The 16,178-nt window shown below is 40.5% G+C and overlaps 3 protein-coding genes across 3 annotated transcripts; 2 read left to right on the top strand and 1 right to left on the bottom strand.

Moving 5' to 3' along the window:
• Positions 1-2,064: 2,064 nt before the first annotated feature.
• LOC108366345 (putative nuclease HARBI1) lies at positions 2,065-3,581 on the top strand. Its single transcript, XM_017620719.1, has 3 exons — positions 2,065-2,799; positions 2,850-2,955; positions 3,008-3,581. The coding sequence occupies exons 2-3, from the start codon at positions 2,927-2,929 to the stop codon at positions 3,579-3,581; spliced, it is 603 nt and encodes a 200-aa protein (XP_017476208.1). The 5' UTR covers positions 2,065-2,799; positions 2,850-2,926.
• A 333-nt stretch (positions 3,582-3,914) lies between these two features.
• Positions 3,915-5,050, bottom strand: LOC108366347 (uncharacterized). The gene is made up of 2 exons (XM_017620722.1): positions 4,399-5,050; positions 3,915-4,328 (listed from the first exon to the last, which is right to left on the bottom strand). The coding sequence occupies exons 1-2, from the start codon at positions 4,892-4,894 to the stop codon at positions 3,958-3,960; spliced, it is 867 nt and encodes a 288-aa protein (XP_017476211.1). The 5' UTR covers positions 4,895-5,050; the 3' UTR covers positions 3,915-3,957.
• Positions 5,051-6,645: 1,595 nt separating this feature from the next.
• Neurl4 (neuralized E3 ubiquitin protein ligase 4) lies at positions 6,646-14,435 on the top strand. Its single transcript, XM_017620706.1, has 13 exons — positions 6,646-7,264; positions 7,336-7,692; positions 7,762-8,443; positions 8,507-8,993; positions 9,053-9,229; positions 9,298-9,638; positions 9,699-10,442; positions 10,506-10,777; positions 10,859-11,173; positions 11,245-11,497; positions 11,581-11,914; positions 11,981-12,094; positions 12,154-14,435. The coding sequence occupies exons 1-13, from the start codon at positions 7,013-7,015 to the stop codon at positions 13,796-13,798; spliced, it is 5,973 nt and encodes a 1,990-aa protein (XP_017476195.1). The 5' UTR covers positions 6,646-7,012; the 3' UTR covers positions 13,799-14,435.
• The last annotated feature ends 1,743 nt before the right edge of the window (positions 14,436-16,178 follow it).

Below are 16,178 nucleotides of genomic sequence, written 5' to 3'. Positions count from 1 at the left end.
TGAATTTAATTTATTGGCAGTTTTACTACATTTAGTCCGAGGAATACGGGATCAGAACTAATGTAAACCCACATCAATTTTCTGAGCAAACGTGAGGATAGCCCTATTAAGTTATTTTGAACTCAATAAACATTGAGGACAACTTCTTTATTTCTATAAATTGAAAAGAGATGAAATTGATCAGCTGTTTTACTCGCTAATAAATTAGTTGTGTTTTTTTACAAATTATCCAGTAACTTGCCAGTAACTCTCCAGTAACTTTATTTCTAAGAATTCGCTCTCACAGAAAAAATTGCAAAAAAGTACGCGAACGCTTTTCCAGTAATAATTTGCAAGTTTCATGAACAGCTGATAAATTGGTTGTTTATTCGCAGCATATTCCCAATAAAACGATATATTTTATATTTAAATATGTTTGTTTTGAAAATGTCCACAATAAAAATCCACAAACAGTTTCCTTATTAGTTTAAATTTCATCCAGCAACATGCGATCAGCTGTTTTTCGTACTGGCAAATTCTTACAAGTAAAAATTTATCCAGTAAAATCCAGTAAAAACTTGCAACTTCAGCTGTCATTTTTCGCTCTCTCAATTTCCCCTACTTTGCAAGTTTTTGCGTACGAAAACGCCAAAACATGAAAATTCGTAAAAACTTTTACTGGATTTTACTGGAAATGAGTAAAAAAACGCAACTATTGTTACTTTACTTCCAAGATTTTTGTGATAGCGAACGTAAGAACCAGATATTTTGTTATAATTATGAACAAATATCAGCTTTTGAATCTTGTATTCTATCATTCTTGACTAAACACGGCATCGAAACATGACTCAATAGGGGTCTTCATCAAAAGTGATAAACTGTTGATAAACTTAATAAAACGATGTTTATCATTTTGATAAATTAGCGGTAAAAACTATTTAACTAAAGTTTATCGCTTTATCAAATATAAATTATAAATTTCAGCAAAACTCAACGCTGATAGACTGCCAGGTGGTCGATTTTGCTACGAACACATAAAAAGCAAATTAGCAAAATGGACGATAATAATGAAACGTAACTTGCCACATAAGTTAAATAATAAACAATTTTTTGCAATTATTTACCAAAATGCGCTCATGAAGGAACTGATAAATTTAAGCGATTTATCTTTATCACTTTAGATGCAGACCCCTAATAATTATTGAATCTTCCCTGCAGCAATAAGGCGGCCAATTTTCCGTAAAGGACTAGTACTTCACTGCTTAAGTTTGACTAGTCAGAATTGGACATTTGCTTGCATCGAAAATGTTAACCTTCGACCAGTCCCCAAGGATCCGGCCTAGAGATAGACGAAAAGTACAGTTTGGCAGTGACAGGGTGGTGTTGTCTTGCCTTTCAATAAAAAAAATTAAAGAACACCACCCTGTAAATGTCCCAATCGCTTGGTGTAGCCTTGATACAAAGTGAACATTTGAACACACATTCACATGCGTAGCTGTAGCTCAGTGTGCAGAGGTACTTGCCACTATTTGTTAGCTTTCAGGAGGGTGTGGGTTCAAACGCCGTCGAAGCAACATGGTTATAAAATTTATTTTTTTTTGTGTTTCCGAATTATGAAAAAGCATCTGCGAAGTGTAGAACGCAATCTTACTCCAACGAAAAAAATCTCCAAAATTGGACTAGTCCAGTAGTATCTTACGCTCAGTGTTGATTGGACCGGTCCTTTTCTAATGACACGCTAAAAATGGCAGTTGAAACCATTGGCAGGGGAATTGTGAGGGACTAGTGCTGGTAACAATAGGGACTATCTGAGGGCTAACCTAGGGTGAGTCTGAATTGCTGCAGGGTTGGTATCGAATAAACTCGTGTCAGGTGTTTATACATAGACAAGAGGTGTATTGCATACAAAGCGTGTCGAAAAATTTACAGGCACTTATGTGGACAAATAATTGTTAAAAATGAATAANTAATGCTAAAAATGGCAGTTGAAACCATTGGCAGGGGAATTGTGAGGGACTAGTGCTGGTAACAATAGGACCTATCTGAGGGCTAACCTAGGGTGAGTCTGAATTGCTGCAGGGTTGGTATCGAATAAGCTCGTGTCAGTGTGTTTATACATAAACAAGAGGTGTATTGCATATAAAGCGTGTCGAAAAATTTACAGGCACTTATGTGGACAAATAATTGTTAAAAATGAATAAAGAAAGTAAGGAACTTAAAGCGTTGTGTTATCATTTAGTTAATCGACTGAGAAGAAAAAGGATGCTTGTTTGCCAGCAATTTTTAATCCATCAACAACAAATTTATCATAATTTAAGGAGTGGCAAAAATTCAACAAGACACATTTTGGCATTACAGACTGCTCTGCCCGAAATATTCTTTCAAATAAATGTTCCCAGATTTCGCAGCGTACATCGAAGAGAGCGTCATGATAATTCGATGTGGTTTCTGGAGCAAGAAGGAAACGCACAATATTATTATGAATCGTACCGCATGGATAAAAACTCTTTCCAATTGCTTTGTGAGAAGTTGGCTCCTTATCTTCCTTGTCCGGCGGTATTTGTGACACCACCCTTGCCAATTCCGAAGCAAGTCGCCTATGTTTATATAAATTGGCAACATGCGCCGAGTACCGTGTTGTAGGAGATGTATTTGGAGTGCATAAAAGCACAGTGCATAAATACTTTCATCTTGTTGTTAAAGCAATACTGCAGCTTCGAAGAGAGTTCTTATATTTCCCAGCATTGGAGGAGGCGAAAAATATTGCTTCAGCTTTTGAAAAATTGACTAATTTACCCAATATTGTGGGTTCAATAGATCGTAAAACCGTTAATTTTTAAAAAGGTCAGTACTACAAAATCTTTTTTTAGGAACACATATTCCGATTCTGCCACCGAATGATGGGTATCAAGATTATGTAAACACAAAGGGATGGTCGTCAATAGTTATGCAAGCAGTAGTAGATAATAACTACTTGTAAGTTGAGAACAGTAATTAGAAACATTTTAATGACCGTTTAATTTGTTAGATTCCGAGATGTGAGTGTAAAAAGCCCAGGAGGCACCCATGACGAAGACGTTTTCAAAAACTCGGGATTGTTCAATTATTCATCGCAGCTCATTCCAAATTACGCTTCTGACGTCAATGGAATGCAAACACCCTTCATGTTAATTGGAAATCCTGCATATCCACTGCTTTCATGGCTTATGAAACCTTACACTGGTAGTTTAGACCCCGAAGAGGAATCATTCAACTGTTACATCAGTTCCGGGCGTATAGTTGGGGAAAATGGGTTTGTCAGATTAAAGGGTCGGTGGCGATGTCTCTTGAGAAGAATGGACGTTGATCCAGGATTTGTTCCTTTTATTGTTTTGGCGTGTACGATATTGCATAACTTTGTGGAAAAAGAGAAACAGCCCTTTCTTGATTCTTGGTATCCGAATGTGCAGAACGAAGTTCAGTTTCCACAACCACAAACTCCAATTCATATCGAAAGCATTCCTGAAAGAAATATAAAAACAAGGGCTTTACGTGAAAACTTGAAGAACTTCTTAAAAAACAACTTTCCTCTTCGAANCAATTCATATCGAAAGCATTCCTGAAATAAATATAAAAACAAGGGCTTTACGTGAAAACTTGAAGAACTTCTTAAAAAACAACTTTCCTCTTCGAAGATGAAATTTTTCAACAAATATTAAAAATTTTAATTAATTTTGCTATTAACTTTAAAAATAAAGTTTTGCAGGCCTCCTGCAGATGATTGTNAGATGAAATTTTTCAACAAATATTAAAAATTTTAATTAATTTTGCTATTACCTTTAAAAATAAAGTTTTGCAGGCCCCCTGCAGATGATTGTGAATGGCTGTTTTTTTATTTACTTTTTATTGTGATTAACATTGTCTGGCTATAACTATCAGATTTAATAACATAGCGATAATGCTTTTAGAATGAGAGGGTTTATTGTGTATCGTATGAATTCATAATGGGGGGAATGTCTCATCACACCCCTGTGGCGACAATTTGGGAATTACCACATGAGGTGAATTAGACGCAGATGGCTCCATGAAGGCAGATTCTGGATCCGATATGTGGAACATATATGGTTCTGCTTGGTTCACAGGTTGCATTGAGTTTAAAAATACTTGAAGCATTTTTGCTGTTTCCTCGCGATCTTTCTCTAAGATTTTCTCCATAGCTGTTAAGTTTTTTTGCATCATTTCCTCTTGATTTTTTGTTTGTTCCTCTGCCAATTTTTTATCTTGCTCCATCAGAGTTTGGAGAAGCTCCTGCTGAGACTTTTTCCAGTCATTCGCAAAAGACTCCACAACTTTTTGGTAGCTTTGCTTCCCTTAAATAAACAAAAACCGTACTACTTATTGTTTTAATGCATAATTATATAAATCTCATTATGTACATACTTGTTTTTTTGAAACTGCGCGTTTTTTCTTTGCGGGAAGAAGTTTCTTTAGCAGTAGCGTTGCATTCAATTATTACGCTTTTCTCGCTGGCTTGGGATTGTTCATCGAAAGCCGCCGAAATGGTTTCAATGTCGATATTTTTGACATCCATCTCAGCCACATCAATACCTTCTTCTGCTTCCAATGCTGGACGGTGACCAAAAATTTCATTAAGCAATTCAAAGTGCTCCGATGTTTGCCTCTTTGCGTCACTTATGTTGTTGCTTCGTTGTGTTTTGTAAAAGTCGCATTTAAGGCTTTTAAATTTATTGCGAATTTGAACATCGTTCTTCAGAATATTTTTCTTTTTTAGTTCATTTGCCACATCCACAAATATGTTTTTATTTCGTTTAGTTTTGCTGTCCAACAGGCGAATACCATGCTTTTCATTTATTATGGAAAGCATTTGGTGAACCTCACGATCACTCCACACATCTCTTCTCTTGGTATTTTCCATTTTTACAAGCTTTTTACTTCACAACTTAAAATTATGAATTAAATTGTTTGTATGGCATCAAACGCCGTATCGAATAAACTCGTGTCAGAGTAGTTCGCTTGAAATGCAAGTGTTTATACACATGTGTTTATACACAAAGAACACACACACTTTCAAACTGTGCTCTTCCCATGCAACTCTGTAAATATATTACAACTAGTGAAATTAATAAACATAAAAAAAAAATAAATAAAGACTCAAACAGCCACGAAAAAGCTTCATCATTTAATTATATAATAAATCTCAGCATAAATGTAATTAACGCTCGTTTTGTAGAACTGTGTAAATGGTTTTCTTCAAACAGAGTTGCAAAAAATTTACTAATCCCAGTTCAGAAACACTTAACTCGCATTCAAAATGTGACACTTTTAAAAGTTTCAATACGAGTTAAGAATAGTGGTATTCACCAAAACCAGTCATTGCTTGAGCTAATCTGCTCCTTTGTAAGAGTGCCAGGCCACTTGCTTAATTTGGTGAAAACCTATAAAGTGTGTCAAAATAATGTGGGTTTGACTTAGCACGAATTAAAGAATCATACAAGCGGTTATGTGATTTTTTATTGCNTTTATACACATGTGTTTATACACAAAGAACACACACACTTTCAAACTGTGTTCTTCCCATGCAACTCTGTAAATATATTACAACTAGTGAAATTAATAAACATTAAAAAAAATAAATAAAGACTCAAACAGCCACGAAAAAGCTTCATCATTTAATTATATAATAAATCTCAGCATAAATGTAATTAACGCTCGTTCTGTAGAACTGTGTAAATGGTTTACTTCAAACAAAGTTGCAAAAAATTTACTAATCCCGGCTCAGAAACACTTAACTTGCATTCAAAATGTGATTTATGGTGACACGGGTAAAAGTTTCAATACGAGTTAAGAATAGTGGTATTCACCAATCGTTGCTTGAGCTAATCTGCTCTTTTGCAAGAGTGCCAGGCCACTTGCTTAATTTGGTGAAAACCTATAAAGTGTATCAAAATAATGTGGGTTTGACTAAGCACGAATTAAATAATCATATAAACGGTTATATGATTTTTTATTTCAATGCCACGAAATGCCACGCCCCCTCCATTTTCTCATACCAGCCTCGAACAAGGTATTGTTCAAATTCGTGCGGACACCCTAATGTCTGGATGCGGAATAATGATCATGAACCAACGACTACGATTTTTGATTTATTACGATTTTTGGTTCCTGNCCTAATGTCTGGATGCGGAATAATGATCATGAACCAACGACTACGATTTTTGGTTCCTGAATAATGATGTCAAATAAAATCAGCTGATCGGTATAAATACAGAAAATCGATATGCCGATATATCGGGATGAACAATATCGATATCGAAAAAATCTACCGAAAAATACCGGAAATCATTGGAATGTACTACCGGAAGTACAGGATGGGAACTATTTTGACATTTTTTACACTGCTCATCATTCGTAAATATTTTGATTTTTTAGCGTTCCANCAGACTGCGTTTAAGTACACGTTCTGCGTTCTCGACTAATTTCAGCTTAATGATGTCAAATAAAATCAGCTGATCGGTATAAATACAGAAAATCGATATGGCGATATATCGGGATGAACAATATCGATATCGAAAAAATCTACCGAAAAATACCGGAAATCATTGGAATGTACTACCCGAAGTACAGGATGGGAACAATTTTGACATTTTTTACACTGCTCACCATTCGTAAATATTTTGATTTTTAAGCGTTCCCCGTTCCCCTGTAATAATAGAAGATAAAGAAAAGTAGACAAATTTTTCACTTGTGAAAATTTAGGGAAAACAAAAAAGTTACATTTTCAATTATAATAAAAACGAAAATTACAATAATTTACGTTGTTTTTCTGAAATTAGCACCCAGCTGCCTTGTTTTGCTGGTGTTGTGTGAAACGGGCGGGGTCAAAAAGTTATTAGTGGATTTGCAATCGATTGGTGCAGAACACCGAATACCACAAAAATTTTGAATTATACACTTTTCTGTTTTGGAAACCCAATTGGAAATTTGCAAAAGTGAGTATAGTTTTCTGTGAGGCAAGTGATCTATTCTGCAGTAGATGGCTACAGGCGGTGGAGGTAGCATTAGCGGTTCTGGCAGTGGCGTTGCAGGGGCATGCGGTTCTGCAGGTGCCAATGCCGTCAATTTGCAAGCACTACAAACATTCCATCAACGTTGTGGTCGCCGCATTACACTTTCCAATGGCAATCGCACAGCGGCGCGTTCGGTGCGAGATTTCAGTCACGCGCTTGTATTTAGCGCGGAACCGCTAATAGACGATGTGCTCTTTGAAGTGGTGATCGAGAAAAAGGTATTGGTGTCCCAACTACCATATGTATGTACACTACTTAAGCCTGATCCTTAACTTCTTTATTGTCGCAGAATCACTCATGGGGCGGAAGCATTGAAATCGGTGTGACGGCTGAGTCGCCAGAAAAGCTGGAATTACCTTCTTGCGCTACAGCTATGCGCAATGGCACTTGGGTTATGTCTGGAATCGATGTACGCAAAGATGGCGTTTGTCTTATCGAATTCTATGGAGTTGACTTGGAGACTTTGGGCGAACGCGATCGCGTAGGCGTGATGCGCACCTCCCACAATGAATTAGTATTCTATGTAAACGGTGAGCCCCAAGGCGTAGCTGCGCGTAACATGCCCAAAACTTTGTGGGCGTTAGTTGATTTGTATGGGCGTTGTGTGCAGGTATCGATCTGCCCCACCGATGTTGGCGGTGCGGGGGTAAGTGATTAAATACTCAATTTAAAAATTATAACATGAACTATAATATAAATCCAATATTTATCATAGGACTATGTCGAATCTTGTACGCAGCAGAGTCAGCAAATTGTGCAAAATATTGACGTACCGATGTGCGTCGACGTGACGGTGGTTTCTTCGGCCTCACCAACATACAACTCGTGCACTACCGCCAATAGCGCCGGTGGCCTTATTTCAACAATCAGCACAAACGCTGACATAAACGCCGCTTTGGCCAGTTTGGGCAGTGCAGGCGCTGCAGCTATTTCCGCGATCTCACAAACTGGCCTGCATTCCGCACTACCACTATCCTCTTCTGCCGCTGCTGTTATTGCAAATAGCGCCGGTACGCTGCAAAGTGTTGGCGACTTCTACGATATGGATCGATTGCGCTTCCATACACGCTGTGGCTCACTAGTCAAGCTGTCACCGAATTGCCGTTGCGCTGAACGGCGGCGTCCCTTGGATGAGTTCAATAATGGCGTTGTGATGACACACCGGCCACTCAAGGATAACGAGTTGTTCGAGATACGCATCGACAAGTTGGTGGACAAGTGGTCGGGCTCGATAGAGGTGGGTGTGACAACACATAACCCGTCAGTGCTGCATTTCCCAGCCACAATGACTAACATGCGTAGCGGCACTATAATGATGTCGGGTTGCGGCATACTTACCAATGGCAAGGGGACACGACGCCAATATGGCGAATTCAATTTAGACGAGCTGCGCGAGGGTTAGTACACTTGCCAATTTTGATAAATGCGTATTTGTAAAGGCATACATATGTATTCCGCAGGTGATCGCGTGGGTATGATGCGCAAGTCCAATGGAAATCTGCATTACTACATCAATGGGCAAGATCAGGGCGTAGCAGCAACGCGCGTCGCCCAAACGCTTTGGGGTGTCATTGATCTGTATGGCATGACCATAAAGGTGACGATTGTGGATCGTGATGAGCGCGAGCAACAAAATTTGGTAACGCGTCGTAATAATCTCATACTTACCGCGTCTTCGGGTCTTACCACTGGGGCAACGGCTATCAACAATGCTACGGCTACAATTGCTCTTATCACCGCTAACTCGTCCACCCCGACACCTGTGTTGAGTTTGTTGAGTCCTGAGGGTGAAGTTAATTCGGCTGTGGCTGCTGCCACGGCAGTTTTGGGTGACTCAACTCTTTCGGCGCCCGCCACGCAGCGTAATGACGATCGACTAACATTCCATCCGCTTTGCGGATCACATGCCACGGTGACGCATAGTGGACGCACCGCGTTGCGGCCGAAGTAAGTTTGAATGGTCGAAATTTTTTTGCAAAGAACTTAACATTTTCCAATATTTCCAGCGCATCCGATGACTTTAACAATGGCGTCGTGCTAACTCGCCGCCCCTTACGTCCCAATGAATTGTTCCAAGTGCGACTTGAGCGCGTAGTCACTAAATGGGCGGGCTCTGTAGAGATGGGTGTGACAACGCATAGCGCTGAGGAGCTTGATTTTCCTTTTACTATGACCAACGTGCGGTAGGTATTTCTCTGAAATTTGTGCTTCTAGATGCAATTTTTTGAGCGACATTTTATATTTTTTTTAGCTCAGGCACCTGGATGATGACGGGAAATGGCGTTATGCACAACGGTATCACGGTGATCGAGCAGTATGGGCAGAACCTTGACCGGCTGCAAGTGGGCGATCGCGTGGGCGTCGTGCGCAAGGACGATGGCACGCTACATTTCTGGGTAAATGGCGTTGATCAAGGCCCCGCAGCCACAAACGTGCCGGAGCGCGTCTATGGTGTTATCGATCTGTACGGCCAGGCGGCGCAGGCTAGCATAATAGACACATCAGAATGCGGCAGTCCCGATACGGGAAATTCCACCATCTCCAATACTACGCTGTACAGTGAGCCGCCGCTGCGCTTCCATAACATACATGGTGAGTACATTTGCTGAATACAAGCTTTAGATTTGGTGTATGCATTGCTTTCGTTGGCAGGCAAAAATGCTGGTATCTCCAACGGCGGTCTCACCGCCTCACGTCCAAACTCGCTAGCCGAATTCAATGATGCCATAGTATTTAGCAATCGGCCACTTCGTCAACGCGAACTGTTCGAAGTAGTGCTCGAATCAATGGTGCGGCACTGGTCGGGCAACATAGAGATCGGTGTGACTGGCACACGTCCCGAAGACATACAACTCGCCGCCAACGCCACCGATCTGGACGCCAATGATATGATCATTCTGTGTGGATCTATGATATTCCACAATCGTAAAACCATACGCTCGAATGTGCTGATTGATTTGGATAGCTTGGGCGCGGGTACGCGAGTTGGTGTGATGCGTAATGGCGATTATGTGCACTTCTTCATAGATGGAGTCGATCGGGGACCTGCTTGCGAGTGTCGCATGCCAAATGTGTGGGCAGTGATTGATTTGTATGGGCAGTGCGCGCAAGTGACGCTTACCCAAGCGCAGCCAGATATACGTGCGCCTTATGCGACGAGCGAGAATTCGCAAAGTTGTCAAGCAACTTCGGTTATACAGCCAGCAACGTCAGAGATGAAACATCGTTGGACCTGCATATCCGGAAATGTAACATTGTCACAAAGTTGGACAGTTGCATCACGCATTACGGGCACATCAGCGGCACTCTCACGCTGCGTCGTGTTCTCCGAGCACCCACTGAGCGTTGGCGCCCCGTTTGAAATCAAACTAATCTCGCACAATTCACTATTTGCAGGTTAGTTTGGTTAGTTTTTGACGCCCAATTATTTCTCTTAAAGCTTCCTCGTGTACATCGCAGGCTGCCTCAATATTGGCGTTACTGATTTAAATCTCTCCGATGATTATGTACGCAAAAATATACCGTTAAGTATTAAACGTATTCCTGCCAATGTTTGGTATGTGTCCGGCAATGAAGTGCGGCACAATTCAACCTTACTGCAACGTTCAATGGCTTCTTTGGAGTGGTTGCGTGTAGGTGATCGCATTGCATTGGAGCTGACGCCGGCGCGTACGCTGCGCATATTGCTTAATTCGGAAGACATGAATATACAGTTTCAGAATGTACCAAATGTAAGTATCGATGGAGCAATACTGATGTGCGCTTATGGAGCATCAAATACTATACTTTACTTAAAAAATTCCCTTCTAAAGGATGTCTACGTCGTCGTTGAACTGCAGGGTTCAACAATGGCTGTGCAAGTAATTTCCTCACAAGGCCCCACTTCACCGTTACGACCATGCAGCTTACGCTTACAAGACTCACTCGATTTCGGTGTTGACCCGCTAAACAAACAAGACTCCATGTTGGAGTCAATCGATTCGGAAATGCAAACATATGAATTTTCTGAGCTACATGGTAAACATGTGCGCCTCTTGGACGATCATCGCTCCGCAATGCGTACGCAGTCCTACAATCAGGGACTGGTGTTTGTGGGCAAGCCGCTCTGCAAGGGCGAGAGTATTAGTGTGAGTGAAGAGCTATTTTAGTTCTACTTTCTTTGTTAAAGGTTTTCTACACAAGGTTTATTTTACCACAGATCAAAGTCGATAGTGTGAATCCGAAATGGAAGGGCACTATCGGTGTTGGTGTTGTTGCCGCATGTCCGCAACCTACAAATGTCTCACAGTTACCGATCTCCATACTACATTGCAAACGACCGTGCTGGGTAGCTACACATGATTATATCAATATAAATGGCCAGAAGATAGCATCAAAGTATGCTGAAGCGCTGGAGCAAATACAACCGGGCACTGTGATCACCATGACGCTTTCGAATGTAGGCATGCTAGGTGAGTGCGAGATATGGCAGCAGCAATGTAGCCTGCTAAGTATTATTTTCATATTGTTTTTCTCACTTTATACCTTCTCGCAGTGATCATGGTAGGTTCTGTTAACTTAGAGGATCTGGCTGCAGGATTGCCGAACCATGTTTATCCCGTTTTTGATCTCTATGGCAAATGTGAAAAAATTTCGCTGATTACAAGCAACGATGTGGGTCGCAATAGTACACCGATTATTGAGGAGGCTGCGGCTTTGGAGTATGACAACCTGCATGAGCAGGATGGTGGCGTGCCTCAGTGTGAGAAAGCCGATTTGGAGGTGCATGAGAAGGAAACGGAACAGCTGTCTCAACAGCAACAGCAGGCAATGCAGACGAGTGGTGGAGCAGTGGGCGGTGTAGCCGCGGGCACCAGCAGTGCGGCCATGTAAGGCTGAAAATTAACTAAAATAAATGTTGATGGCTAAATTCTCCTATTGATGTATTTAAACAGGAATCGCTCGGTGATGGAAAGTGTTTCGGAGAACTTGATGCTGAATATTTCAATTAAAAATCGTACTTTGGAGCAAAATCGCGCTGTGGAATCAAGTGCAGCCAACACATCATGGTGCGTACATGGAAAATAAAATTACCTTCATAATAAAAATTCTATCCTTCTCTCGCCAGCTGTTTACGCGAATCGTTGCAATTGCAGCACAATACCAATCTCAATATTCAACGGAGTCAGAGTACGCAACGTTTTCAAAACGCCATGAATGCCTCTGCCAATTCCGTCAGAGGTGATGCTGTTGCCGCCTCGACGTCGGCCACAACAAATGCCGCCGTGCACAATAACATCGCTGCAGCTGCTAATTCAACCGCTTCATACGTCCACGACACGAACAAGGACTACGATGCCTTCGAGGAGGCTGGCGCTGTCGGCGGAGTGTCTTTGCAAACCGAGCTGCGTGGCTGCAGTTCCAAAGAAAATTTGCTCGATCAGCGGTCATCTAATAACTTGGATGCTCTAGAGCAGCTAGTCAGCAGTGTTGGTATACATGCCGCAAACGCTAATTCGAGCAATTCGGCGACGACCGCGGCAGCTACTGGAGGTACACTGCCGAATAATATGACGTCGAATGAGCGCGCGGTAGAAACAGATAGCAATTTAACTGCCAGCGCAATGGCCTCAGCTGCAACCTTGGATGCCACCGACGCAGATGTTAATATACTGGAAAACACTGTTGGGGAGCGCGCAGATGAGGAAGACGATGTCGACGTTGATGATGATGATGATGACGATGACGTCGATGATGACGATCTGGAGAATAATGACGACTTGGAGCATTTGTTATTGTTGCAACAGCAACATGACTTGTTACGCTTACGTTATCAGCAACTAAATCAACCTCTATCGCAACATTTTAGTCTGCTGTCCACTTCATCGTCCACACAATTCGATTCACTACAGTCGATACCCTCCATTGAACGCAAGGATTGCGAATATTTAAAATTAGTGCAACAGTTTCGCGCATCGCTCGTGTTACCGCAATCATTCTTTCAACCGTTGACCGACCCTGTTTGCTTCTGCTCGCACTGCAATGCTTTTGGCTCGGAAAAGTTGCACGGTTGGGTATATTTCAAGTTGAATCAGCAAACTGTTAACTCAGCAGCTGTACAACACTCCCTCGATACTGGCGAATGGCTGCCGCTGTACTATATGACGCGCGTTGACAAAATACGCGCCATCCTCGACCATGGTCAGCCGCTACCGCTAGAGTCGAGCTGTGAATCGCACACTAGCACCAGCAATCAGAAGGATGAGCCTGGCACGCGACTTGAACTGCACTTCTCACCGAACGCTGCTGGTATTATTTCAATGAATACCCAACACAAATACAATGCAAACTCACATTCGTACCGCATCGGCACCGCTTTCGAAGTGTATGTGCGCCGACAGTCGCTCTGCCTGACGAACAGCAGTAAAATGAATGTTACCGCGGTGGCGACTGCTTCGTCTGGCGCGGCAGCAACAGCGCTTAGCTTACTAGAGCGGCGTTCATCCGTAGACTTGCTGCACCCGCACGAGTCTAGCAGCGGCATAACGCTCGGGCAGAGTAGTAGTAGTGGCGGTGGCGCGGGCATTGGCAGTGGCGGCTCAACGTCGAGCGCGTCACTCAAGGATATGACCTGGTTCACAAAGGAGGCGGGCGCTTGTGTGATAACGGCACTAATACTTAAACTGGAAAAAATAACGCCGCCTAATGCTGATCGTTCTGTATCGGCGGCGGGCAGTAGCATCAGTTTGGCATTGGGCGGTGATGGAAATTAAACGATTTAAATACAAGGAATTAACAAAAGGCTTACGACACTGTGGAATCGTACATGTAAAAGCTATGCAGCTTTAAGTAGCACTGCTAGTCTCTTTAACTTTGTTTGGGTTTTCAATGAATTAAAAACATTTCCTTTTTGCACTTTTACATACAATTTTATATATACCTACATACATATATCTATATACTAGCGCTTATAAATTATTGAAATGTATTGCAAAACTATTTAGTTTAGTAGTTGAACTGCTAGTCGATAAGGCAGTGCGCATTAAACATCATTTAATTATTTGTACATTAGTTTAGTTCATTCGGAATCACTTTGGAATGAATACTAGCAAACAAAATTATTTTTTTTAATGAAAATTGCTTAGAATCAAAAATTCGCACTTTTATTAACAGCCGCAAGTGTATAATGATCTAAAAGCTTTCACTCTACAAAATACTATGCATGAAATTCGTTTGAAAATGACAAGAAAATTGTGTAAGCTTTTTGGAGCTTTCACAAGCGTATGGAACTATAATAACTAAATTTGGCCAACCTAAAATCAAGGTTCGTATTTGCACACACATGCTCTGCTCACGCACACTCCAGGAACCTTGCACTCATCGCTGATACACACGTGTGTGCATTAGTGGAAAACATATTAAAAAAAATTATTTTAAGATTTGAGTTAGATTTCGAAGTGAATGAGTTTCTCTACGCAAAACATGTGCGTGTGCTTTATATATGTATGTAAATAAACATAAAGTACACACGTGTGCCTGTGCTTTTTACCAAACGGCACACGCATGTGCTGTGAGCAAGTTTTTAATTTTTTATAAGCCCTGCACACGTGTGTTAGCGTAAAATGTAAGGACGTGCTGCACATGCGTGTGCAAATACGAATCCTGTATTCGCGCACGCCTAATATTCTCGTGCATAAAACGTGTATGGGACCAACCGAAATTGAACGGCGTGCGAAAAAGTTAATTCAATTTAAAATTTTTGCTTTGCGTGATATTATGATTTGACGTTTCGCTCGTTGAAATCAAAGCAACCGCACGTAAGCCAATTTCGGGTGACGCAACTAAACGAATAAGACGGAGTGCGTAAACCAGCGGCGTGTGTTTTTATTAGGTTTGGCTGTAAAAGTTAAGATGTAAACTTTGAGCTTTCATAAAAAAAAAAAAAACATTTAATGGATTGCAAAAACAAATTAAATGCTTGATCAATCGAAATTGATGTTGATTGAGTTGAGCTTGCAGGCTAAAATAGATATAAATTAAAAACCGCAAATAAGGGAGCTTTAAACTTGCTTTTAGAATGAATATAAAGTTTAATCAACATACAAGTTCACGTTTAGAGGTTTAAGCTTTCACATCAAAATGAGCACTTTATGAAAAAGAAAAAAAGGCGAATTAGAATTTTTAAGGGCCGTTCTCTCAAGCAGCTTAAAAATTTATCCGCCCCTTAATCAAAAATTTTGTTCTTAAAAAAGTGTGAAGAGCAGATGCAAGCTAGGTATTTAAGATAACCGCCCGAAAATGAATTTAAAACTTCAACAACAAATATTCTATTTGAGCTACTTGAGCTTTCACACAAAAATGCTTTCTTTTTTTAAGAATAAAGAAGAAAACTAATAATAGTGAGAGCTTTGAAATATTTAAGTACATGAATTCACTTTCCGATTATTGAAGGTAGTTTTAGCCGGAGATTTCTAGCTTTTAATCCTGTCTGTTCACTACTGTTTTACAAGACGGCCACAAGATCAAAGCTCTCTTTGTTCAACAATCACATATAAAATGTATACATGGAGCCTATAAAAGCTCTACAAACGTGGCTTCGAAGTACGAAATTCAAGCCAAGGGGCATAATTATGTGTTAAGTTAGCGCTTGAGCTCTTAAGATGGCTCCAACACTTTGGTGGCGGTAACTTAAATCGAGAGCTTTAAGCTTTTCTCCTGAAAACACTGACGAATTTTAGTATCCTGAACTTTGACATTTGAAAAAAGTACTTTGAGACTAAAAATTAATATCGCTGACAAATACATATTTTGACATTTTCATTATTATTTTTTTTTATGCAAAACAAAGCACGAGAGCTTAAAAGAAGCGATTTGTAAATCACTCGAAATATTTTTTATTAAAAGCGAACCATTTATAATCTGACTCTTGTATCCACACAATTTATATGTAGTTAAAAAAAAAAACAAGTCTAGCTGAAAAGCAGCACTGAGTAATTTTAAATTAATATTTAAACAAATTTTGTATTCTTAGCCTTATTCTACGCTTTGCCAATTAATTCTAATTATTTGAATGAATATAATTTCTTTAAAAATATCGAGGTGCATAACACGGTGCTACAAAAAAAAAAAACAGTCATGAAATACACCCGAAAC

This window comes from Rhagoletis zephyria, unplaced genomic scaffold (assembly GCF_001687245.7).
Source record: "Rhagoletis zephyria isolate East Lansing unplaced genomic scaffold, Rhagoletis_zephyria_1.1 Rzeph_scaffold_02237, whole genome shotgun sequence".
Classification (NCBI taxonomy): Eukaryota; Metazoa; Arthropoda; class Insecta; order Diptera; family Tephritidae; genus Rhagoletis; species Rhagoletis zephyria.
Note: the sequence above shows the minus strand (reverse complement) of the source record. Positions and strands in the feature narration are given on the sequence as shown.

What these genes read in the sequence shown, in the direction of transcription:
- LOC108366347 (XM_017620722.1), bottom strand. Translation starts at nt 4,894, where the DNA reads ATGGAAAATACCAAGAGAAGAGATGTGTGGAGTGATCGTGAGGTTCAC. An exon ending in GCGCAGTTTCAAAAAAACAA is followed by an intron (nt 4,329 to 4,398) that starts GTATGTACATAA and finishes TGTTTATTTAAG; the next exon opens with GGAAGCAAAGCTACCAAAAA.
- Neurl4 (XM_017620706.1), top strand. Translation starts at nt 7,013, where the DNA reads ATGGCTACAGGCGGTGGAGGTAGCATTAGCGGTTCTGGCAGTGGCGTT. An exon ending in AAGTGGTGATCGAGAAAAAG is followed by an intron (nt 7,265 to 7,335) that starts GTATTGGTGTCC and finishes TTATTGTCGCAG; the next exon opens with AATCACTCATGGGGCGGAAG. An exon ending in AGTGCAGCCAACACATCATG is followed by an intron (nt 12,095 to 12,153) that starts GTGCGTACATGG and finishes TTCTCTCGCCAG; the next exon opens with CTGTTTACGCGAATCGTTGC.